The 26751-nt window shown below is 38.9% G+C and overlaps 1 protein-coding gene across 1 annotated transcript in view; it reads right to left on the bottom strand.

Moving 5' to 3' along the window:
• CFTR (CF transmembrane conductance regulator) overlaps positions 1-26751 on the bottom strand; it is a 201451-nt gene that overhangs the window by 2735 nt on the left and 171965 nt on the right. Inside the window, exons 23-24 of the mRNA XM_065883990.1 lie at positions 21472-21627; positions 11641-11730 (exon numbers count right to left, since the gene is read on the bottom strand). Of these exons, the coding sequence (XP_065740062.1) occupies positions 11641-11730; positions 21472-21627 (246 nt within the window). The remainder of the gene's footprint in view (positions 1-11640; positions 11731-21471; positions 21628-26751) is intronic.

The raw sequence follows: 26751 nt of genomic DNA, 5'->3' as shown, positions 1-26751 counted from the left end.
TTTCAGGGAATGCCTACTCTATGCCAGGTCCTCCAATAGGGATTAAAGAGACGATAAATGGTCCGTGGGCCCTGCAAAGCTCAGGGTTTATAAAGACATACACAGATAATTATAACACAATTGAATACATGCTAGAAAAGATAATATGTATAGAATGCAGTTACTTACTGTATCATGACAGATTCTTTTATGTTACCTTCCATTCTCTACTCTGTAATAACAGAGCATGAAAGGCAGCAATAAAAATCAACTGAGGAGCCATTTAAAACCACATATGGCAATGTACTACTCATCTCTTTAAGTCATAAAAACTGACTTTAAGAAAGTCACGAAACTATGAAGTAAAAATAACTGGAGTTAAAATAGTGGTGTATTACTGGAGATTTAAAGGTGCTTAAATATTCGGGTGGAATGTGAGAGCTGTGTTAAGGTCAATGGCTTATTTTTTTAAGCTAGATAGGAAAAATAAATAGGTTGAAAAAGCAAATGAGATAGAGAAACCCATTCTTTCGAAATAAGATAAAAAATGAAACCTTGCCTCATATCACTTATTGAAATAAATGTGCTTTGACATATATATTTTTGCCAAGTGTTGCTGAGTGTTTGAGACCTAAAGAGATACACATATGATTATATCCTGCCCTTGGGAAGTCTGGGATTTAGTATCGGGAGGTAAGATGTGTTCCCACCTACCTGTAATACAGGCAGAATAAGATAGTGGCCTTAGGACAGACTCTCATGAGTTCAGTGATGAATCTGGAGATGGCCCACATCACTGTGTTTGTTCAGTAAATATTAACTGTGCCTAGGATATGTATTGCAGCCAATATTCCTTTCCTTGAGTGGATTTCTCATTAAAACAACCTCACTTTGTGGGAATTCATTAATGTTTGAAAAGAGTTTCTGAGATGGTAGGGAAAGTAAACATATTAATTAGACAAGGGGGACTATTCTCATGTATCCTGGAAAACTCAAACATGAAACTAATTTTGGATCTAACCAGCTGAGAATATGAATAAGGGCTCTTGGGTGAGGAACTGGAGGACTTGTGTTCTTTCTCTCTTCAACTTTCGCTTTTTATTGGCTTCAGCCTGTGAACCTGCTACATCTCTCCCCTCTTGAAACAAAAACCCCTCATTTGCCTCCAGATTCTCCTTTAGCTATTATTTAACAGATCTTTATTGGAGTATAATTGCTTCACAATACTGTGTTAGTTTCTGTTGTACAACAAAGTGAATCAGCCATATGTATATATATGTCCCCATATCCCCTCCCTCTTGAGCCTCCCTCCCACCCTCCCTATCCCACCTCTCTAGGTCATCGCAAAGCACTGAGCTGATCTCCCTGTGCTATGCAGCTGCTTCCCACTAGCTAACCATTTTAAATTTGGTAGTGTATATATGTCGATGCTACTCTCACTTTGCCCAGCTTCCCCCTCCCCTCCCGTGTCCTCAAGTCCATTCTCTATGTTTATGTCTTTATTCCTGCCCTGCCACTAGGTTCGTCAGTACCATTTTTACTTTTTTAGAGTCCATATATATGCGTTTGCATACAGTATTTTCTCTTTCTGACTTATTTCTCTCTGTATGACAAACTCTAGGTTCAGACTCATCCACCTAACTACAAATAACTCAATTTCGTTTCTTTTTATGGCTGAGTAATATTCCATTGTATATATGTGCCACATCTTCTTTATCCATTCATCCGATGATGGACACTTAGGTTGCTTCCATGTCCTGGCTATTGCAAATAGTGTTGCAATGAATATTGTGGTATATGTTGCTTTTTGAATTATGGTTTTCTCAGGGTCTATGCCCAGTAGTGGGATTGCTGGGTTGTATGGCAGTTCTATTTTTAGTTTTTTAAGGAAACTCTATACTGTTCTCCATAGTGGCTGTATCAATTTACATTCCCACCAACAGTGTAGGAGGGTTCCCTTTTGTCCACACCCTCTCCAGCACTTATTGTTTGTAGATTTTTTGATGATGGCCACTCTGACTGGTGTGAGGTGATACCTCATTGTAGTTTTGATTTGCATTTCTCTAATAATTAGTGATGTTGAGCATCCTTTCATGTGCCTTTTGGCCATCTGTATGTCTTCTTTGGTGAAATGTCTATTTAGGTCTTCTGCCCATTTTTTAATTAGATTGTTTGTCTTTTTGATATTGAGCTCCATGAGCTGTTTGTATATTTTGGAGATTAATCCTTTGTCCATTGCTTCATTTGCAAATACATTCTCCCATTCTGAGGGTTGTTTTTTGTCTTGTTTATGGTTTCCTTTGCTGTGCAAAAGCTTTTAAGTTTAATTAGGTCCCATTGGTTTATTTTTGTTGTTATTTTCATTACTCTAGGAGGTGGGTCAAAAAAGATCTTGCTGTGGTTTACATCAAAGAGTGTTTTTCCTATGTTTTCCTTTAAGAGTTTTATAGTGTGTGGTCTTACATTTAGGTCTTTAATCCATTTGGAGTTTATTTTTGTGTATGGTGTTAGGGAGTGTTCTAATTTCATTCTTTTACATGTAGCTGCCCAGTTTTTGCAGCACCACTTATTGATTTTTTTTTTTTTGTGGTACGCGGGCCAGCGGCCATGGCTCATGGGCCCAGCCGCTCCGCGGCACGTGGGATCCTCCCGGACCGGGGCACGAACCAGTGTCTCCTGCATTGGCAGGCGGACTCTCAACCACTGCACCACCAGGGAAGCCCCACCACTTATTGAAAAGGCTGCCTTTTCTCCATTTTATGTTCTTGCCTCCTTTGTCATAAATTAGGTGACCATATATGTGTGGGTTTATCTCTGGGTTTTCTATCCTGTACCATTGATCTATATTTCTGTTCTTGTGTCAGTACCAAGATTGATTACTGTAGCTTTGTAGTATAGTTTGACATCAGGGCGCCTGATTCCTCTAGCTCCGTTTTTCTTTCTCAAGATTTCTTTGGCTATTCGGGGTCTTTTGTATTTCCATACGAACTGTAAAGTTTTTTGTTCTAACTCTGTGAAGAATGACATTGGTAGTTTGATAGGGATTGCACTGAATCTGTAGATTGCTTTGGGTAGTATAGTCATTTTCACAATACTGAATCTTCCAATCCAAGAACATGGTATATTTCTCCATCTGTTTATGTCATCTTTGATTTCTTTCATCAGTGTTTAATAGTTTTCTGAGTACAAGTCTTTCACCTCCTTAGGCAGGTTTATTCCTGGGTATTTTATTCTTTTTGCTGTGATGGTAAATGGGATTGTTTCCTTAATTCTTCATTTTGATTTTTCGTTGTTAGTGTATAGGAATGCCAGAGATTTCTGTGCATTCATTTTGTATCCTGCAACCTTACCAAATTCATTGATTAGTTCTAGTAGTTTTCTGGTGGCATCTTTAGGATTTTCTATGTATAGTATCATGTCATCTGCAAACAGTGACAGTTTTACTTCTTCTTTCCCAATTTGTATTCCTTTTATTTCTTTTTCTTCTCTGATTGCCGTGGCCAGGACTTCCAAAACTATGTTGAATAAGAATGGTGAGAGTGCACATCCTTGTCTTGTTCCCGATCTTAGTGGAAATGCTTTCAGTGTTTCACCATTGAGTATGCTTGCTGTGGGTCTGTCATATATGGCCTTTATTATGTTGAGGTAGGTTCCCTCTATGCCCATTTTCTGGAGAGTTTTTATCGTAAATGGGTGTCGAATTTTGTCAAAAGCTTTTTCTGCATCTATTGAGATGATCATATGGTTTTTATTCCTTAATTCATTAATACGGTGTATCACATTGATTGATTTGCATGTATTGAAGAATCCTTGCATCCCTGGGATAAATCCCACTTGGTCATGGTGTATGATCTTTTTAATATGTTGTTGGATTCTGTTTGCTAGTATTTTGTTCAGGATTTTTGCATCTATGTTCATCAGTGATACTGGTCCATGATTTTCTTTTTTTGTGATATCTTTTTCTGGTTTTGGTATCAGGGTGATGGTGGTTTCACAGAATGAATTTGGGAGTGTTCCTCCCTCTGCAATTTTTTGGAAGAGTTTGAGAAGGATCAGTGTTAGCTCTTCTCTAAATGTTTCGTAGAATTCACCTGTGAAGCCATCTGGTCCTGGACTTTTGTTTTTTGGAAGATTTTAAATTACAGTTTCAATTTCATTACTTCTGCGCACGGGCTTTTTCTAGTCGCAGCCAGTGGGGGCTACTCTTTATTTCAGTGCACAGGCTTCTCATTGCGGTGCCTTCTCTTGTTGCGGAGCACAGGCTCTAGATGCGCTGGCTCCATAGTTGTGGCTCATGGGCTTAGCTGCTCCATGGTGTGTGGGATCTTCTCGGACCAGGGCTCAAACCCATGTCCCCTGCATTGGCACATGGATTCTTAACCACTGTGCCACCAGGGAAGCCCTAGCTATTATTTAATGTCTCCCCCTTTTCTCATCTAGAAATCTTAAATAATGAGTGTGTATCTGTTGTCTCTACTGCCTGAGACCATAGAACATTTTTTCGCTTCTTCAAACATCTATTCCTTGTCTTATGAGAAACCACACCCTCTATGGACATTTCTTCTTATTATCACATGTAGGTAATTCTCCCTCTTCCTGTCCCTTGAATATTAGTTTTCCTCATTGCCAACTCTCCAAATGCTCCTTCTGAGATCTCATTTATGCTCAGAGTATCAACTACCACCGATAAGCGAATGATTTTTCATCTTTATATCCAGCCCTGGACCTCTTCCAAATACTTCTTAATCTTCCATCTCCGTGCCAGCCCTATTACAACAACCCTAGGCCAGGCCATTATTGTCTCTTAAGCTTCATACTGTAATCTCAAGTTGACTGTCACCTGACAACCCCACAGGGATCCTTCTAAAATATAGGCTTGACCCCATCATTTCTCTGTTTTAAATCCTATGGTGGCTCTCCTGCTGACAGAATAACTGAACTCTCTCAGATGGCAGATAAGGCATCCAGAATCGAGCCCCCTCCACCTTTACTTCCAGCAGCACTAAACACTCAGCTTGTAGTTCCCCATACACCTTGACCTTCTCAGGTTTGTGCCATTGCTTAGCTGGGAGCACCATTCCAAATACCCCTGATCATCCTCTAGGGCAGTCAGGCACATAGTCATAGAAGTATGGGTGCAAGTTCCCCTGTTAGACTGTTGGCTTCCTGAGGGTAAAGACATGTGCTCTTTAGCTCAGTACCAATGTCAGACACATTGTCAGCCTCAACACATCCATTCATTTGTTCAACAAATGTGTACCGAGCCCCTGGAATGCTGGCCAAACAAAACAAACACAGTTTTGATGAATGACAAAGAAATCCGATTTAAGGAAGAATGACAAATGGTAAATGAATGAGTGCTGGTTTTAGCTCCCCCAATATGGAGTGTGATCTAAAACCAGTCACTTCACCTGTCGGTGTGCCTCCATTTTCTCATCTTTAAGACTCTATAAAACTCCTTAAAAACAAATTATCAAATAAGAAGTTCTTTAACACTGATAGGTCAGTATTTCCTTTCAGATCAATCAGAAATGCTTGAGAATTTTTCTTAAGTCAAATTAAGCACCAAGAAAAGTACTGATGAAAGACTGGAGCTATGAAGTCACCCAGAAGCGGCTTTAAGTCTGCACTCCACCACTCGTTGGCTGACACTGTCAGATGTGTTACTGGAAGTCTCACTTAGCTCACTGGAAAAAAATGGAGAAAATACTAGGATAGACTTCAAAGGCTTGTAATGGGGACTAAATGGGATAATTTGTGGAAAGAGCTTGCCACAGAGTGTAGCTTGTGGTAAGCACCTAATCAACCCTAACTATTAGTATTGTTAGAGCCTGGGAAATCCCAAGACATGGGCCTGGCCACTGAAACGTTTCCCTGGTATGACAGTATGACCTGTAAGACTTTCCCTTTACAAGTTACCTTGGAAAGCAAGTTAGCAGAAAGTGTCACAATACTAGTAATTTACATCATGCTTAGTAACAAGGTTGAGACTTTGGTAACAACGTTGCAGCATGTAGTCTCCCTTTAGATTCACAACAATCATACTCTAGTTTCCTAAGGCCATAGGGGGAAAGCTACTTTAGTGTGTTATACTTTGTACTTTCTCGTGATAGAGAGCTGAGCAAAGTGTGTGGTTCTTACCCAAATGCAACTATTACTTAACACAAGTAAATAAGTACCTAAATATATAGCACTGTCAATATTTAGAGAAGAAAACTGTATAAAATGAGTGACAGAGTACACAGGCCAATCTAGGGTGCATTTTGCCACATTCCTATATCAACTGTTTTACTCACTACCAAGTATAGTAAAAATCTTTTAAAATCATATTCACTAGAGAAAGGTCAACATAAGTTAGTAAAAGTTTACTAATTTGAAGTCAGTGAATATTTAACAAATGTATTAATTACCTATTTTCTGCCAGATATTGTGATAGGCTTTGGAGAGGAAACGGGAAGCAAGATAGACTAGTAATTGGTTTTGAAAAGATATAAAGTTCTTGTTACCAACTCCATGTGCTGATAAGAATGGCTTAAATTAACCTCGTGATTGTTTGGGTGCTCAGTCATGTATTCCTTAATAGACTCTTAATGAGAGTTTATTAAGTTCTAGGCACTATGGCAGACCTGGGAATTCAAAGATGAATAACACAAGGCTCTGCCTTGAAGGAACTCATGGCTCAGTCAGGGAGAAAAATAATAAGTGGGAAATTACTGTTAAAAGAGAAAAGAGCTATGGGTGGGGGGGGGGAAAGATTTAAAGGGAACTTGCTACAGAGATCATCTAATTTAGTGATCTTTAACAGCAGAATTCTTTAAAAATAAATATATACATGTATATACACACATATACATATATATTCCCAATATAACATTATTTACACTATTGTCACAAACCACTTTTCAACAGATTAAAAAAAAATACAAACTTTAGATTAGCTCTGTCCAAACTAAGGTGAATTTTAATTACTGGGATCTAAACATTTCTAAGTATTTTCGTTCCAACTTAGCATTACAAATTAATCAAAGCATCAAAAGTTTGTGGATATAAAGAACTTTGGGAAGAAAGAATTTGCCAGATTTATGCGGTTGAGCTAATAAATCATATGTATTTCCAAACTACTATTTACAAAGAAGAAATTTTATTTTGTGACATATGAAACTTAAAAGATGTATTACAGTCTGTAAAGGACCAGGTATTTTCTTCAAAGTGTTGACTTTTGCTATTGCTGCCCTCTGGAATGTTATTATAGAGCAAGAGTTTGCTCTTGTGATAAGGAAACATGAAAAAAAAAATCAGAAAAGTGAACTGTGGTTGGACTGGGCAGTTATAAAAATAGACTCTGTCAACTCCTGTAGACACTCCTTTTGCTATTCTGCAGGTTTTCCAGGGCAAATTTTCACCTTAAAAGGCCACTATTTCTCTTAGTCTGTTTGCCCTCTAAAATAGCTTACCTGACTATTGATGTGGAAGGAAGGAAACTATTTTCTAAGTACTCCAAAAAGCAAACAATTACCAAAAAGTCTTCCTTCTAAAAGCATTCTAAACCATTCTAGAACCAACAGATGTGCTGCTTGGATGACACAGGGTAACACAGACTGTGGTGAAGGAGGCTGAGATTATGGACGCCCCTGGGAAAGCTCACTGTGGCGAAAGAGCCCGTGAACCAGAAATCAAGGGAGACAGCTGTTTCTGCGCCCACCACCCAGCTCAGCTAAGTCCCTCCGATGTCTCAGGGCTCAGTGTCCTCATTGCTAATGGTGATACCCATTGTGTGTCAATCACAAGGCTACCTGCATGATACATTACACATGAACCATTTATTTATTCCTTTAAATAAATGAATCAGATCATTCATTCATTCATTCATCCAATCAATGTTTATTGAACACCATCCACATGCCCAACACTACTCTAAGCAAGGAAATACCACAGTGAATATCTCTGCCCTCAAGGAACTTACAAGCCGGTGGTGGACATGGACAAGTTAAGAGGTAAATCTCTCTCCCGTGTGAAGAAAGCTGTGAAAGGGGTGGAGGTACAGGATACACGTAGGAGGGGCTCCTCTCTCACACCTGGAGCATCAGAGCAGGTTTCTGGGAAGAAGTGATGTGTAAGGAGAGGCCTGAATGGTGAGGGGGGTCAGGCAGTGAAGGGCTGGGGGTGCCCCAGGCACAGAGCATGTGAAAAAACCTCTGGAGAACAGACAGCACATGGTACCTTAGAGGAAACAAAGGAAGTCAGTGTAGCTGGATCCTGGCAAGCAGAGGCAGTTGGGGAGGGGGTTTAGAGAGGCAGGCAAAGATGAAATCATGAAGGACGTTACAAGCCACCTTGAGCAGTGTGGACTTTGTCCAACAGGCAATAAGGAGCTTTAGAAGGGGAGAAACAAGTGCTCAGATGCAAGGCTGCAAAGAACAGAATGAACTGTAGGGAGCCAGTAAGAGAGACACGGGACAGGAGCCTGTTTCTAAAATCCACATGAGAATTAGTAGTGGTGTGAGATGGGGATGGAGAAAAGTGAGTATATCCTAGATTTTTGCAGGAGACAGTCTTGACAGGGCTTGATATGTGAAGACAGGTGGAGAAACTGGGAGTCAAGGATGAGACCCAGGTCTTGGCTTTGGGCAACGAGAAGCTGGTGATGCCATCCACTGGAATTGGAAACGCAGGACACTTGTGTGGGTGGGGCAGTTAAGAGACTCACTTATGGACATAAGATGCCTGTCCATGCTGAGATGTCAGGTAGGGAGCTCTGGGGACAGGCGGATTTGGGAGTCATCAGCACAGAAGTATTAGTTAGAGCTAAGAGGATGCATGATATTTCCCAGGAAGAGTAAGTAAAGTAAGAAAACAATTAGAATTCTGGCAAGCAACAACATTTAAGAGACGGCCAGGTAAAGACCTCATGAAAACATGATTATAATAGCTAACATTTACTTAGTACCTATTATGTGCCAGGCATTAGGCTGGGCCCATTATACATATTAGCCTGAAAATGTACAGCAATGCTACCAATTTATTAGACCACAATGTTAGGGTCATCTTTTTGTTTCCTTAAGATTCAGCCTCCTTTGAGATTCTCTTTGGTCTACACAGCTGGTAAAGTCAGTGCTCCTGTGGAGAAGCTATCTGGTCTTGAGCTGTCTGTGAAGGGGAAAATTAGATCTCTGTAGTTCTGGGTCTTAGAAACTCTTTCCCTCCCTTGGACTTGCTTTAAATTCATCCATAGAATTATAAGGCATAGAGTGCCAAGATGAAGGTACGGGCCTAGGGCACAAAGGGTAAGGAAGCTGCTTTGGCCAGTTTTGTTTCCAAGTCTTAGAGCTTGTAACTAATCATGCTCCTCATGGCTTCACACAATTCAGCCCAGATCTGCAAAGATATGGTTTCACACTGGAGTGCAGGGCCCGATCCAAGGTAGGAATAGAGTGTTTCTTGGCCTGACATTGTCATCGTGCACTTTTGATTTCCGTTTCAGGGAAAGGGGAATTACAAAGAATTGGGCTAAGATTCAAGTGTTTGGCTCTCTGCTGTTACTCAATTCATTTCCCTCTAGAGAAGCAAGTCATACCAAGGTCACAGAGAGGACTAGATGAAATGAAATTCAATCCCAGTTTGCCCTGGCCAATCCTGGTTTACACCTTTTGTCCCATTATCCTGTCCAGGTGAGAAACTGACCCCTCCCCAAATGGTCCTGTTTGGGCAAAGTATATGATCAACCACATAGGACTAAAGTCCAGACCCCAAAACTTGTAAATCAACGCCTTTTCTGCTTCTCTGGGATGTTGCTTTTTTGTCTGTGCTCCATTCTCAGGCCTCCTCAACAAAAATTTATCACTGCTACTCAAACACATGGCATAACTGTAAGGACAGCAGCCCATCTCTGTTTCTGAACAGCAAATTATTTTTAAAAGGATCAGTAAAAAGATATACCTAGGGGGCTTCCCTGGTGGCGCAGTGGTTGAGAATCTGCCTGCCGATGCAAGGGACACGGGTTCGAGCCCTGGTCTAGGAAGATCCCACATGCCGCAGAGCAACTAGGCCCGTGAACCATGGCCGCTGAGCCTGCGCGTCTGGAGCCTGTGCTCCGCAACGGGAGAGGCTGCGATAGTGAGAGGCCCATGCACCGCGATGAAGAGTGGTCCCCGCTTGCCGCAACTAGAGAAAGCCCTCGCACAGAAACGAAGACCCAACACAGCCAAAAATAAACAAATAATTAAAAAAAAGAAAAAGATATACCTAAGTATGAGTTGATCAAATAAAAATCTAAACAGGTAAAATTTCTGCACATATTGGCATTTAAAATCTTAACCACGTCTTCTAAAATTTTAGATTATTTTTATGATCCTGATTTCTTGTAAACTTTATTGTGACTTGGCAATACTTGCAGATTTTATAAAGTCTAATGTCTTCCTTTCAAAGTTTCTCTCCCACCACACTGTGTTCCTATAGTTCATTCTCTGAAGTCACATCAAAGGCCTTAAAATGTGTCACTTGCAATTTAGTTAATGTTTTCTTTAAAACCCCTGTTTGTTCGGTAATAAGGAAACTTTGATAATGAAGACGGTTAATCTAAATGCATTTTATTAGGGGCATGTTAAGGTTAGACACTCAATGGGTAAGTGTTTAACACTCACAGGCATTTCAAAGCTTCTGTCAAGATCTACTCTGAAGGGAGGAAGCCAAGGAAAGAACATTTGGGATAAACCGAATTGGGCTTTACAACAAGGACCAAATATGTCAGAGACAGTGGAATAAAGCTGTTCTCTGAGAAGACCTTTGGATCTCAATGTTCTTAGGTCCCATAATTATAGTCTGCCACCATCCAGAGCTTTGCACATAAACCTCAAGTTTAGTAAACTGGAACAATTTATGTTCTCCTTTTCTTAAATATAACGCCTGTATTTCAAGGATTATCAGTTAACAGCTAGGGTGTCTGTTAAGGGAACCAAGAATCCCACTCTAGCTCTCCCCCAGCCCTAACTTCCTTAACCACCTGGTGGGTAAATACAGGGTATTATTTAGGAATTTAGATTCCATTTTAATCCATGTATTTCCTATGGTGTCCTAATGACCTCAAGGAATAGAGTCTGCCACATCTACGTCATGTGGTATTTTGGCTGGAGGTGCTCACAGCCAAAGCCTCTGAAGGTGGTTGATTTCTGGTGACTTCCAGAGAAGATTGTAGCCATCTTCAGGTGTTCTAGGATGATCATTAACCTTTTGTGCTAAACCTATGCTTCCCAGAGAAGTATATCATGTCAAGCCAAAGCCTCCTTCTTATGCTGGGAAAGTTTCAGAACCTAGACAGGGAGTAGATGAGATGGTGTGGACAGATGCTTCTCTGTATCGGGAATAATCCTGGTGTGCTGTAGGTGTCTGGGTCTCTCCTAGTTCATGCCTCAGTGATGCGCATTTGGGAAGAAGGCCAAAGTATACTATCTCTGGGGCCTGATAGTTGGAGACTTACTACTGAGGAAAGGGCTAGGTCTCATCCAAAAAACTTGGTGCTTGAGGTATATTAGAGTTTTCCATTTTAAAGTTATCCACACACACATGCACATACATGCACAAAAGTGTATAAAATTATCTCAGCTGTGATAACCACTCGTGTGTATGAGCAACCTTTCTCAGAATTACTTCAGTGAGCATCCTTACCTCATCAGCAACTCTCCATATTTCTTGATCACTCCACTGCCCATAAGGATCCAGGTTTTTTCTAAATGTTCCATAAAAGATGAATACTTTCTATATCAATAAAAAAAGAGGAAAGCATGAATAACCTAAAACACTTTGTATATTTCCCTCATTTTATTGTGAAATATTGCAAACAGAAAAAAATATTTAAAAAAATAGCACAACAAACATCCATGTACTTACCGTCCAGTTTTCTTAAATTTTTATCATATTTGCTTTGCATCTTTTTTAAGAAATAAAATATTACAGCTACATTTGAAGCCCCTTGTTAACACTTATCTAATCACAATGTCCTTAGAATAAAGAAATTGAGATCACTATAAGTTGTGGGAAATTAAATATTTTTTATTCCTAGTAATATTCCTTACTATGAACAAATATAAAAAAGTTAAAAATTATAAGTTTATGAGTTATAATTAACTTGTTAGAAGAAATTCCTATTTTGTTCATGTATTTTCCTTGGATTTCTTTTATGATCCTAGCTTCCTCAGGGATTCTGAAACTCTATGAATTTACAGACACTCAAACACATATGTTCATATGGCCTATAAACCAAGGCACACTTCTGCTTATACAACTAGACAGACACAGGAAAGTGTCGCGACTTAGAAATCAGTGAAAGAATGAGAATCAAATATTTGTTTAACTGAATGTATGACACAGAAGGGAAGGGAGGCAGATGAGCTGGATCCTGCTGAGGTAGCAAAATGACAATCAAATTTCCTGTAAGGAGCATTGCACAACTATCCCCCCTACTTGCTCCATCACTGTCTACTTAGGTCTGCCTATATGAATAAAAATTTTTTTAAAGAAAATCACTGTCTCACTGGGAAATGCTGATGCAACAATAAAGATAATATTTAGGTCTCTCTCTCTCTCTCTGTACACATGGGTGAACTAAAAAATACTTTTGATGTAACATTCAGAAAATTTTTTTCTTTACCATTTTTCTTTTGCCTTTGGTTAATAACATCCAGTCAGGAGAATTGAGAACTAAATTCTTTGAAGCTTTAGTTTTCACTAATTGCCTTAGGCTAAGAGAGAATGCTCAGTGCCCAACTGGTCTGTGAGGAACTGCACAAGGTAAGTCAGCCCCGGATGAATGGTGTCTGTGCCTCTCAGGCAGAAGGAGAGTATCCTCACCATGGCAGCCAAGTTCAAGGACAGTCACATTAGAAACCTCAGTCCCCGGGGCATAATTTATGGCTTAAAGAACAAAGTTGTGGTCACATATCACAGGAACCCTCTGGAGAAGGCAACAAGACTTATGCTGGTATTTCTTAATCTGCATCAAATCACGTTCCTAAGGGATGCTTCCACTGCTTTACAGAAGTGAATATAAGAGACAAATATATGACTCATAAGAGATGATGGATATATTTGTACATCCTCCTCCAAGCTTCCAAGTAAATGAAAGTAATGTCCAAATAAGCTAAAGAGAGCAGACAAAGTGTGCTATCAGGAGATTCTGATAAACTAAAGAGAATTAAATAAGAAGTGGCTCTGAGAACGCCAGTCAATGCATTATTGAAGCAATTAGGTTTATTTGGTATCTAAAGTTCAAAGGCTTGCCAACGGAATTTTGCCATTTACTGTTTTTCACATGTTTTCTTTTAATATTATGTTTCTTTATATAAAAGCTTCTAGCATTATTGAGAAACATAGGAAATAACAACTGTGAGGGTTTACCAAGTATAAGCCAATGTATTACTTCACTGAAGTTATCTCCACCGGGAACTCAGAGGCCAGAACACAGAGCTCCGGTCTATGGCAGGCTTACCATGTGCCTGGTAAGGCTCTTTACATGTGTTATATCTTTTTATCTTCATATCAGCCTAATGAAATAGATCTTATTGTACATGAAGAAATCACAGCTGGGAGAAGTTAAATGACTTGCCCAGGGTTACTTAGCTAGTAGTTATAGAGCTGGAATTCAAACCTAATAGTGTTTGTCTCCAAACCTGTGCTCCTCATAACCATAGCAAAATGCCTCAAGTCCTGGGAAGACCAGTTTTTATTCCTATCTGGAGCTCAAGAAAGATTAAAGGTTGAGCAGGTGCAGCCCATTGGGTCCATAAAGAGCCCATCAGTGCTCAGCAACACAGCCATAATCCAAGCACTGCTATCCATCCCTCTGGTCACAGGCTCAGTTCCTGCACTGGGAGTGGAGATTTTAGCTTCCTGTTCCTATTCAGGACCTGACTTGAAGGCTTTTATATGGGTTACAGTGTCCTTGTAACTTTCAAAGAGACTTAACACATCCAATGGAAGAGCACAATAGGAAATTTTACTTTGGCCAAATGGAAAAGGCCATTATTCTGGAGGACTGTGTAGAGGCCAAAGGTGTCATAACATCAAAGCAGACACAGAAGTTATAAAGGCAAGGTGCCTTGCTAAGATGCTGTGGCAATGCAGCTCTGGCCCGGTAGGTATACCTATGAACAGGAACCCAATCTCTTTGAGCCTTAGTGTTATTGTAAAATGGGGAGATGCTATCTTTCTTCTCAAATCTTCTCTAACTTTGGGCTTTCCCATTTTGATAGATGGCACCTTTGTTTTATCAGTCCACAAACTTTGGAGTCATCCATGACTTATCTTTCTTCCTGATCCTCCCAAAAGGAACCAATCATCAGTCCTGTGGATTGTTTTCCCCAATATATCTCAAATCCACTTGTTTCTCTATCTCTATGGCCACCACATAGTTCAAGCCACCAGTATCTTTCTCTGAACACTGTAAGAACCTCCTAATTGGTTTCCTTCCTTTCACTCTTGCCTACTTCCCAGTCCACTCTCATTTAGCAACCAAAGTAATCACCACAAGTGTAAGTTGCATCATGTCATTAACCGTTTAAAAAACTGTCAGTGCCCTTCCATTACATTCAGAGTAAAATGTAAAACCCTTAAGATGGCCTACAGACACTGCACGATGCAGCCTCTTGCACTTTGTCTGTCTCATTTAGTGCCCCTGGCTACTCCACTCCCTTTTTCACTCCAGCCTCCAGCCACCTGGGTTTCTTTTACTTCCTCAGTTCACTTCACACATTCTATCCTCCCGGCCTGGGAATCTCATCCCCTACCTTCTTCCTATGGCCAACTACATCCTTCAGGTCTCAAGTTCAATGTCACTTCCTCAGAGAATCTCTCTTGATTCTTAACACCGAATAAGGTCGTCCAGTAGGCTATGGCTTATAGTGAATATTAAAATTACATATGCATTTATGAGCATTTCGTTTTTTTTTTTTTTTTTTTTTTTTTTAGCATTTCGTTTTTAATGTCGATCTCCTCTCCTAGACCATAACTTTGCCATGTACCCTGTCATTAGCACACAGGCTTTGCATAGTATATGCTCAGTAAACACTGCCTGAGTAAGTAAATGGGCTGATGTGAACATAAGAAGTAAAACTGTGAAACATCATAGTCACAGTTCAGCACATACTATTTTTCTTCCTTTTGAAAGAATAGCTACCACAACCCAGAGTGCTTAAATGAATAGTACTAACAGCCCATTAAAACTTTGATGTTTGTAATTGCTTGAGAAATGGTATGCCTAACTTTTTTCACAGTAGCCTAATAATTTATACGTAATAAATGTATGGCAATATACTATATATTAATTTTATTTAAAATAGATACATATTAAAAATTACACTGGAAGAAAGTTTTTGTTGAAACTAGACATTCAAAAATTTTAGATTCAGTGGATTTGATACCATTCAGAAATTCTATAGGTCTTTTGTTTACAGTTTATTGTCTAGCATTAAAATAATACTTCAATTTTAACTTTAAAGAAAAATTAAGTGAACGAACTGGTTCAGTTAAAATTCAGTTTCATACAATTAATCAAACATTCCATTCTTGTCTGACAACTAGTACCTGGCACTCATTTGCTTTGAGGGGTGCCAGTGGGTGTCCCATTGTTTTCTATACTATTGGAAACAGTGTTTCTACAAACTCATCTCTAAAGCTGAGAGGTCCTTGGAGGTCACCTATGTCCTTTTCCTGGTGTACAGATGAAACAGCCAGGGTCCTAAGAAATTATATGGTTTGGCCAAGGAGGCACAGTCTGATTGTTCAGCAAAAAATACGCTGGAAATTATATATCACAATGATCTTCTACCTCTCTTTCAAGAAACTGTTCACCGGTGGGAAAATTAGGATGTGCAAATATTTGATATTTATGTAATGTCATCACGTATGTATGCTACAAAAACAATTCTTGGGGCTCAAGGAAGAACAAAGAGAGCACCATTGTTCGCCACCTGACTCATCTCTTCCCTGAAGCTGACTCCTCAACCGCTCAGGTCAGTGGCGATGGCTGAGCCTGTGTGGGGCATTCAGGGCTGGCCACGCATCACAGCAACAGGCATTATGCTTTAGACTTGGAGGTCAGATGAAAAACAAAAAAGCATTTGTCTTCTGCGGTTATTGAGTGTAGTATAAATTAAATAAGTGGGAGGAATGACTCCTTATCCTTAAGTATATAGTGTTGCTTTGTTTTGGCTCAGAAGGGTGGGAAAAAACAATATATATATATACACAATATGTATATACATACATATACAATGTATAGTTTTATTAAAATGTGGGCCAAATGTTTATAAGCAACAAAGTGTCTGTGATCTTGCCTTTTGGCAATGTTTGCAAAACTTTATTATACATTGAATTTGTACAATAAAAATTCATCCAATATGAACAAATCGAGATCCTAAGGTTGGATTACAGAATGTCTAAAAATAAATGCTGCTTTGCTTTTAGGAACATCTAGAAAGAAAAACAGGGTGAATTTTATGAGTCAAAAATGTTTAAGCTGGATAACAACTTGAGAATAACCTTAAAATTTTGATGTACATATCATTTATTTGTAGGTAAATTGACTGCATGTAACGTGTTCAGATTTTTGTTTCTGTAAAGTCATTTAATGTTTCACGACCTTTTACACTACGTTTTAATACACACTTTATCAGAAATAGCATTAAAAATGATTTTCAGATCTGGCCAAATTATCACAAATTTCAAATGGCTAGGCTCAGAAATAGTACAATTGTGTTGCACTAATGTCCATACTAGTTATTTTTCGTTTCTCCCTTGAATTTGGCACTCCATGCCTAATGCCCACTGTCCTCTTCACTTTAGTCCAGGCTCTCACCACATCACAGCTAGAGAGTTTCTGAGCCCATCTCCCTGCTTCCCATCCTGCCTGCTGAAGTCCTCTGTCCACACACAGCCAGCAGCAGCATACCCTTTGGCTGCTCTTTTCCTACCCTCCTTCCAGCTCAAGAAGACTCAACCCACTCTTCGACCACTTTAGTACTAGTGAAGTCTTTCCCTCTTTCTCCTAACGCTCCCTAACAGGAGGCCTCCTCTGCCCATTTTGCCCCCACAGCTCTTTCTAGTTCCACCTCTGTAGCTGTTTACAATATCCATGTCTAGGATCCTAGAATATCCTCTCCACAGCTCCCTGCCCCCAACCCTTCTAAAACCTACACATTTTACGACCCTTTAAGGCCCACCTCCATCATCATCTTCTTTGTGAAACTGTCAATACTCATTTGTCAATACAAAGATGAAAGAGACATGCTCCTCTGCCCTTAAGGAACTCTAAAAAATAGTAACAACCAGCATAACACAGTGTGTTGTAATTTCTACATGCCAGGGAGTAGTTTAAGTACTTCGAGTTATTTATTCCTTTACTCATTTAATCCTCATAAAACCCCAATGAAGTAGTTACTACCATTATACACATTTTACAGACAAGGAAATTGAGGCTCAGAGAAATTAAATAAATTGCATAAGGTTATATAGCAAGGAAACCCAGACACTGGTAGAACCACAGCCTCTTGTAAAAGAGAGCAAGCCTTTAGTGACTCAGAAGAAAAATATACATCTTGAATTCCTACCATGTAACCTACTGTGTGTGCTATATAAGAGGTAGAAAAATCAGTAAGGGAAAAAAAATCTATGTTGAATTTAGCATTGCTACTCTATTCTTCTTGCTAGATTTCTTTGTTGATGATTTTGTCTTTACGTCTTGCTTCCTTAACTAGTATGTCTACAAAGTGTTTATGATACTGAGTGGAAATTAAATAAATACACAGATAATTCCAATATAAGACATAGAGAAGTACCAGGAGAGATTTGTAAACAAAGTTCTAGATCCCATCTGGGATGGGGATGTGGGAGTGGAGAGCTGGGGTTAGAGTCAGGGTTAACAGGGAAAGGGAGGGAGTCAGAAGAGGCCATCTGGCAGAGTTTAACATCTGAGATGCCAAAGTGACTCCAGTGAAGGAAGATCATCTCAGACAGAGGAAGTGCGTGGACAGAGGAAATGAGCGAGAAAAGTGAGGTATATCTCACGGCACAGTAAGTCCAGCTTGACTGAAACTTAAAGGTGCCCAGGTATGAGGAGTGGTGGATCTGACTGGACAGGTTGGGTTGGGACCAGATTATCAGGGACCTAAGCCACAAATGGAAGAATCTGGATGTTATTCAGTGAAGAAAGGGGTGTCTTAGAAGGTTTTTGACTTGGCAAATCACAGAGCTGGAATGCTACTATAAAAAGTTTAATCTGTGTGCAACATGTAATAGAGAATTCCAAAGAATAAGGTGAGAAAAGCACAGCAGTGGGGATAAAAGAAGGAAGGCTACAGTTCTGTGGTGGAAGTAGTAATGACGGAGCTTGGAGCGGGATTCTTGCTCATCATTACCCATGGCACTCCATCACTATACTTAATTACCTATGCTTAATTTAGCATTTTGGCTTCTTCCTCTGATCGCTGACTTAAGGCGATGAGCTCCCACTGAAAGCTCATGGGTGGGATTGGGACCTCAGTATCTTTTACGTAAGTATGGAACCTATGGTAATTATTATCATTTAAAGCATATGGAAGTTTAATAACTAATTATTAAATTGTTAATTATTGTGAAATTGAATGTGAACTGCTGCACTCACAGTTTCATTGTTCAGCTCTACAGATACATGATTTGGCCCTATCTGATAGCCCTGATAGCAAAAGATGCTCCAGCCCTGGGGGAAGTCGTATGCAGGTATGGATTATTTTCAGATCATAAAGTCTTATTGCAGGAATAGGCCTAGTCATTCCCCAATTATAGTTTGCAGCCTTTCAAATTTGTAATTGAGGCTTTAAAATAAATTTAAACTTATTTTTCTGTTTTTCATGAATTAAGTGATTAACAAGATTCAAGGCGAATGAACAATTTTAAGTCTTGGTGTTCAATTGCCTAAGCCAATGGGACTCTGACTATAGGCCTCACTGTCTTCTCCACGCTCTCAGAGCTGAGAGGTAAAGTAGAACAAATTAAAGAAGGCTCCACGTTGAAATGTACACAATGTCCTGTTTTCCACGCTGGTACCTTCTCTAAGATTGCTTTCTAGCTGCAGGAGGGAAGAACACACAAATACACACACACACGCACACACACACAAACTGCAAGAATTTGCCGAAACTAATGACATCTTGTGATTCCACAGCTGACGTCTTGGGATCACTATGAGGGAGAGGGAAGTTTCTTGTTCAAAGTTCCTGTTTCATGTGTCTGAAAACAAGTGATTAATTGACCTAGAGATCTCTGCTATCTCAATGTCAGAGGTCTTGGGGAAACTCTTGCAAGATCAGAAAGAAGGAAGGGAAAACAAAAGATGGAAAAGCAAACAAAAATAGTTCCTGGATTTTTAATTTCTTCTTTCTGCTTTTTAAAGATCAAACTCCAGAAAAGGAAAAAAATTACTTAACTTGAACTTTCAAAGGAAAGTTGGGAAAATAAAAGCAACTCTTGGTTAGGATGTTAAAAAGGTCTGAGGAGTTTACCCTCTTTCTCTCTTTCTTGGGCATTCACTTAACATTCTCAAGATGTCACTGTACAAGAAATAGTACCTCTGTCTACAGACATCCTTGTGATACCGGAAGACAGTCCCAGAAACCAGGGTCATAAACATGTACAATGAGAAGCATTTTTATTAGCACGATTACACAGTTTTAAAGGCGTAGCTCAAAGTACTTCTTGTTTAGTTTATAAAAAACTTGATGCCGTAGAAGAGGGAAAAGGCAAGTTTGGAAGATTCATGTTGGCAGAGAGGCAAGATAAAGAATTTTCATAATTCTAGCTCACTTGGTTTTCCTCTACGTTTTGCATATTTGGGTTCCTAAATAGAACATACAATAAAACAAAAATCTTTTCATCACATGGCAGATAAACTAAAGGATTCTCAATGAAACTGAAATTATTTCTTAGAGCTTTGCTTATTCTAATGGGCGGATTTGTATAAACAAGAACAACAAAAAAGAACAAGTTTCACTACTGTAGTTTAAAATGAGATCAGAAAACAGAGTCAACTGAACGGCAGGGCATCTCGGAAAACCAAATTCTATCCCATGCTCTTCAACATTGTTATCTTGCCTAATGCTGTCACCTTGGGATACTTGTATTCCCAGTGTTTCTTTATCTTCAGACCCTCTGACAATCCCTTTTTTTCTTTCCGAAGAAACAATACTGTTTTTCAAAAGTTCAACCAAAGCTGAACTTTTGAGAAAGCTTTTGATGAAGCTTCTGGCAACATGACAAAGTTTAGACAAATGAATTAAAAGCATCAGTCTAGCAGTTACAATATTTAGTGCCTCATTAGATGAAAGGAGCAAATGTTCCACAGAGGTAATCTATCAAGACATACAAGCTGTTTTCTCAGGCTAGATCTGTAGCCTGTAGCATCTACCTGGAGATGCTCCTGGCATTTTAATTTTGTGTTAAAAGTAGAGAATTGTTAGGACCATGGTAGTAGAAAGGATTCAGTGCCCATTAGTATAAGGGAAACAAAGATATTAAACCAGCAACTATATCCATAGCGATGAGAACAAACACCAGTAGATATACAGCCCATGCCTTTCAGATTTGGTGCCAGTAAAGACATTCCTTGGTTTCCATTAAGATCATTTAAAAATGGAACTGTGGCTATTTCTCTCATAATTAAAAAGTCCTCTTGCACAATAACACAGATAGAATGATACTAAGCCAGTGAGGCTGAAGATCCTTTGTGACCCAAATCAAAGAGTGACATTAAAAAAAAAAAAGCTACAGATTACTCTGACATGGTTCATTCTTTTTTTTTTTTTTTTTTTTTTTTTTTTTTTTTTATGCGTTACGCGGGCCTCTCACTGTTGTGGCCTCTCCCGCTGCGGAGGACAGGCTCCGGACGCGCAGGCCCAGCGGCCATGGCTCACGGGCCCAGCCGCTCCGCGGCATGCGGGATCCTCCCAGACCGGGGCACGAACCCGTGTCCCCTGCATCGGCAGGCGGACTCTCAACCACTGCGCCACCAGGGAATCCCCATTCTTTTCAAAGAACAAAAAAACAATCATTACACTTTTTATTTTCAATTCCACTACTTCATGCTTCCAAGCGTTTGTTATTTCAGCAGCATCTTTTATATCTTGCAAAGCATTTCTCAACCTACGGTTATTGCTAACTTGGAGCTCAGACCACTGAAGCAGAAAAAAAAAGTTGATAAAAACAAAAGCCCCATGCTCCTGCGGTGGTTTACGTCTTCCGGAAAAAGCTATCGAAACTATTAATAGTTCGATAACTGTATGTCAGAGAATTCCAAACTTCTAGAAGTAGTTTTTCTCCCTATGAAAAGGCTGCATTGCAGAAAAAAAAAGACAGCGATACATAGGGAATATATTTTGCAGGGAAATGTGAATTTCTTGAGTGCAAGTGTCAAATAAAGGGAACACTGTACTTAGTCATTTTTTTTTTACTAGCTAAGTCTTTCTGGCTTACCTGTGGCAGGACTCCAAAGGCTTTCCTCCACTGTTGCAAAGTTACTGAATCCCAAGACACACCATCTATCTGGATTTCTCCTTTGGTGTCCAGCAGTCTCAAAAAAGCCAGTAACAAAGTGCTCTTCCCTGACCCAGTTCTTCCCAAGAGGCCCACCTAGAATATCAGTGATGGAATTACTCCTGTGACAGATAGATACGATACCATAAATGTAATCTGATATTATACGTTACTAAAAAAACCCACTGGAACCGTTTTCTCGTTGCTGTTGTTGTTTTTTAAATCATCACCAGGGGAAGTTTCACTTATTCATTCAAACCTTTTTGCACACTTCAAATTCTGACCAAAATTGACCTGGAAGAGAGCAACCCTGGAAGACAACATAGAAACTGGCCATAACAGATTGGACCCCTGATGCTGGGTTCATTTATCACTGACCTTGACTAATGGCAAAAAGGTTGAAAATGCCCATTTTGCATGGAAGAAAACAAAGATACAGTGTCTTAATGCACTAATTTTTTTAAACATCTTTATTGGGGTATAATTGCTTTACAATGGTGTGTTAGTTTCTGCTTTATAACAAAGTGAATCAGTTATACATATACATATGTTCCCACACCTCTTCCCTCTTGCATCTCCCTCCCTCCCATCCTCCTTATCCCACCCCTCCAGGCTGTCACAAAGCACCGAGCTGATCTCCCTGTTAATGCTCTAATTTTTGAGAATGGGCTCAAGCCAGAAGCAGAGACCTGTAGCTTGATCTAGTTCCAAACATGAATATGAGTTCGAAAATTAATAAATCTGCAACGGTTCTAATATTTAGATACTGCCATAATAAAATAAGTGAGCATCAAGTTTAGGCCTAAAATAAAGAATAAGTTCACATTCTCACAGAAGGCAGGTTGGGCCTTACCACTCCTCAGTGGATAAGCACATGGACAGTTGTCAAATCAACTTTTTATATCCATTCTGATTGGCAAGAAGAGAATTTTAGGAAGCAAAAGGGATATTAAGGAAAAGAAAAAACTAGTCTTGTTCCTTAAAGACTGTAAGAACACAGCGCGGAAGTGAGAAGGCTGTGCACTGCAAGGAGAGAAGAGGTGCCTCATGTGCCCCACAGGGAGCTGACTCTGTGTTCTGATGCCAGCCCAGACCCAGCTCTTAGAGGAAGGTGCTGTGAGTGGGACAGAACATTTCTGCAGTCATTAGCTAAATCCTGAATAAAGTGCTCGACATTTAGTGGCACTGAATGTTTCTTTCTTTCCCCTTACATTATTGCTATTTCTTTCTTATCATTTGGCCTTTTTACAAGAGAGCTGAACAAATGGTCTTGTAAATCGTGCTTTTTATACTATTTGTGGTAAAGGACAGTTTTGCTTTGTGTTTTAGTTTCCAATCCACCATCAGTACTTTAAAAAGTAGAAAATAAAAATGAATTTCTAAATGCTTACTCTCAATTTCTATACTTATTACAGACTAGTAACAGTTCCTAAACCAGAACTAGTTACAGACCACAATAAATGCTTGAGAGTGAAACCCACAATAATAACTTATTGAATACTGACTAGGAACCTGGTAGTAAACTAGGCCTTTAGGTAAGCTGATAAACAAAAGTGACACAATTGTCTTTCTGTCTATCATAAGAGCCCTATAATGGGAGTTTCACACGTTTGTTTTCTGAGACAACTGAGAAAATCAGATAAACAACCTCAACCCTGTTGAGGTTCTTCATATTACTAATCACAATTGGTAATTATTTTATTTATTCTTTCCTTGATTATTGCTTGTATTCACCCAAAGAATATAAGTTCAAAAAGGGCAGTGTAATCTATCTTGTTTTCCACTGAATTCTCAGCACCTGGCATAGTGGTTGGCTCACATAAATACTCAATAAAAACTTACTTGGATTGACTGAGAGACAGTCAGATGGAAGGATGAATGGATGGATGGACAGACAGACAGATAGGTGGGTGAGCAGGTGGGTAGATAGATGGAAGGAAGGAAGGAAGGAAGGAGGGAAGGAAGGGAGGGAGGGTAGATGAATGAATCAACTTATTTAGTAGATCTAATAAATAAATGAATATAGTCAATTTGGGTCAATTACCAGATCAACTCTTAATTTAAAGATCTTGTGGAATTTCATATGCACACTTCTATTTCTGAATCAGCCCATGTTGTACAAACACATTCACCATACATCATGATTTTCCAAACACAACAGTAAGGCTTTGTATAAGCAATCTGAGTATGCCCTGTGTAGATGAGGCATGAGGAAAGAGAAGCAAAGGCAAGTTCAAGAGCAGGAAGTGATCTGCTCTAAAGTCATATCAAGCACTTTTGATGAAAGTTCCTTGAGTTTCAGACTCTTCAATCATTAGCCAGGATTCTAATGATTAGGATAAATGACTACATTCCTTTTCCTTAAGAAGCAAATATTGAATGTTTAGAGAACACAGGTTTTATGTTGGGATAAAACCAGATTAAGAGGCAATTTGTAAATCTTTAGCTTTAAAGTTTTTAGCTATGGCTCTGGTTTCCTTATATTGTTGAACTGCTGGCATTGCATTATGCCACACACGGTTTTCAACAGCGCGGAATCTAATTGGTTCATACATAACAAAGTCTTCTGTTGTTTATATAATTGGCACATAATAATTCTTTTCCAGGATTTGTTTTTCCAGGCTTCTCAGTGATCTGTTGAATAAGGCCAGAGTACTTCCCGCAAAGAAGCTTTTAAGATAGATCTTAATTCCAAGTCAATGTTTTCTAGTAACTTCAGTGTACCTCCTCTTTGAGAACTTTGGATCAAGATAAATCAAAATGTTATGTGGAAAGTTAAACAGTGTTGAGTTTGGTGCTAGCTGTAATTGCATTGTACCATGACTAGAACAGTCTCAGTACATTCTTTTCAGAGTGTCTTATTCACCATTTTAATACTGCAACAGATTGAAACCTGTTGTAATTATTTTTCATCTCCTTTAGTCTCCAGAAATCAAGATGCCAAATCAAATGAAATTTGGATCCCCAGAGTTATAATAATTGTAGCTTTTATATGTTGATTATTAATCTGTTTATTATTAATAAAACATAATTCCTAACATAATAAGTTCTTGAGACTATGCTCCTTATAAAACCAGTATAAGACAGAATTCCATATGTGTTTAACAAATCAAATAGATACTAGGCACTTATGCTGCTATGATCTATCTGAGCCCTTGATATTGTTTGAATTGTTTGTGGCATCTTAGTATTTTAAAGAGACTACAAATGGAGAGAGCAGATAAACTCACCCAAAAGAACAGACCTTGAAGTCTGATTCAATATCTATTTAATCAGAGGACTATCCAGTACTGTAATATATACAATATATCGTCTGAGGCATTTTGTTAAATCTAGGTTTATCATGAAAGACCTAGCTCCAGATTAAAATCACAGCCTGTATTTTGAGAGGAAAGAGAAAAGGAAAAAAAGGAAGAGATATTCTAGTTAGGGGAAGGTGATGTTAAAAATTTAGGCAAAAATCAAAAGCTTTTAAGAAAAAACTATTTGAGACTGAAAAGAAAAATAAGGTTTTTTTTAAGTTACTGTTTTTAAGTTAAAGTTATGAAATACTTTCTACATTTCTCATGCGTTGAAAATAAAATTTAAAGCACAGGTTCTGTGAAGTAAAGGCCTAAATTAAGAGCCAAGAAAGTAATAGGACATCTCTTCACTAAAGTAATTTCTATGAACAAAGTGTTTTAATATGAAGATTGAATCATTTTTCTGCACAAAATATTGATTTTTTCATCTTTTCACCATGCTATAGGCTGAATATTTGTGTCTCTCCTAAATTCATAGGTTGAAATCCTAACCCCCAATGTGACAGTATTAGGAGGTAGGGCCAATGGGAGGTGATTTGGTCATGAGGGTGGAGCCTTCATGAATGGGATTAGTGCCCTTATAAAAGAGGCCCCAGAGAAATCCCTTGTCCCTTCCACCATGTGAGGTTACAGTGAGAAGACAGACACCTATGATGAAGTGGGCTCTCATCAGACACTGAACCTGTGGGGCCATGATCTTGGACTTCCCAGACTCCAGAATTGTGAGAAATAAATTTCTGTTGTTTATAAGTCACGAAGCCTATGATATTTTGTTATAGCAGCCTGAATGGACTCTTACACACCAACCATAGAACCAAGAACACCGAAATTTATTAAAAATTAAACAAGAAATGTCCATTTAGGTCCTTTTCAAATGTTTTCTCTCTCTCTTTTAAGAAGATGAATTAGACCACAGTTAAGATTGCAGGATTTTTGGATAATAGAAATAATATACAGATGGTCCCTGACTTAAGATGGTTTGACTTACAATTTTCTGACTTTACAATGATGCAAAAGCAATGTGCATTCAGTAGAAACTGTTTGAATTCTGATCTTTTCCTGGGCTAGCGATATGTGGTATGATACTCTCTCATGATGCTGGATAGCAGCAGTGAGCTGCAGCTCCCAGTCAGCCATGTGATTATCAGGGTAAACAACTGACACACTCACAACCTTTCCATAACCATACAACCATTCTGTTTTCACTCAGTATAATATTCAATAAAGTACATGAGATAGTCAACACTTTATTATAAATTAGGCTTTGTGTAAGATAACTTTGCCCAACTGTAGGCTAATGTAAGTGTTCTGAACTTGTTTAAGGTAGGCCAGGCTAAGCTATGATGTTCAGTAGATTAAGTGTATTAAACGCATTTTTGACTTAATATTTTCAACTTATAATGGATTTAATAGGACATAACCCCATCATAAGTCAAGGAAGATCCATACTAAACTTGAGCCTACTTCTTAATCACCATGCAAGAAGTTTTTTGGGGGGCATCTTGTTACAGTTTGCAAGATGTTGTTAAAGGTTCTAAGGGCAAAGCAGTAGAAATTACATTCTTAAGAGAGTTGCTCAGAATAACATTTTAAGAATCAATTCCTACTGTAATCAATCATATGACCTAGAAATAGGTATAATCCATTCATTCATTCATGCATTTAAGATATAGTAAGCTAGGCAATGTGCCAGGCAAAGGGACAAAAAAAATTGAAAAACAAGACTTCCAGTTTCTGGTCCAGCATATAAGGAATTTGGGTGTCATCACTCTATATTAACAACAAGTGAAAAGCTAAGCAAACTGAAAATCAAAACTCTTCTTAGATCCTTCAGAAAATGAAGTCACACGGCAAATCACTGCCACCACAAGTGGAGAGACAGACAGAATCACAACTTACTGGAGCAGAAACCCATGAT

This window comes from Phocoena phocoena, chromosome 9 (genome assembly GCF_963924675.1).
Source record: "Phocoena phocoena chromosome 9, mPhoPho1.1, whole genome shotgun sequence".
In the NCBI taxonomy this organism is placed as follows: Eukaryota; Metazoa; Chordata; class Mammalia; order Artiodactyla; family Phocoenidae; genus Phocoena; species Phocoena phocoena.
The sequence above is the reverse complement of the archived record's forward strand: the minus strand, read 5'-3'. Positions and strand labels throughout refer to the sequence as shown.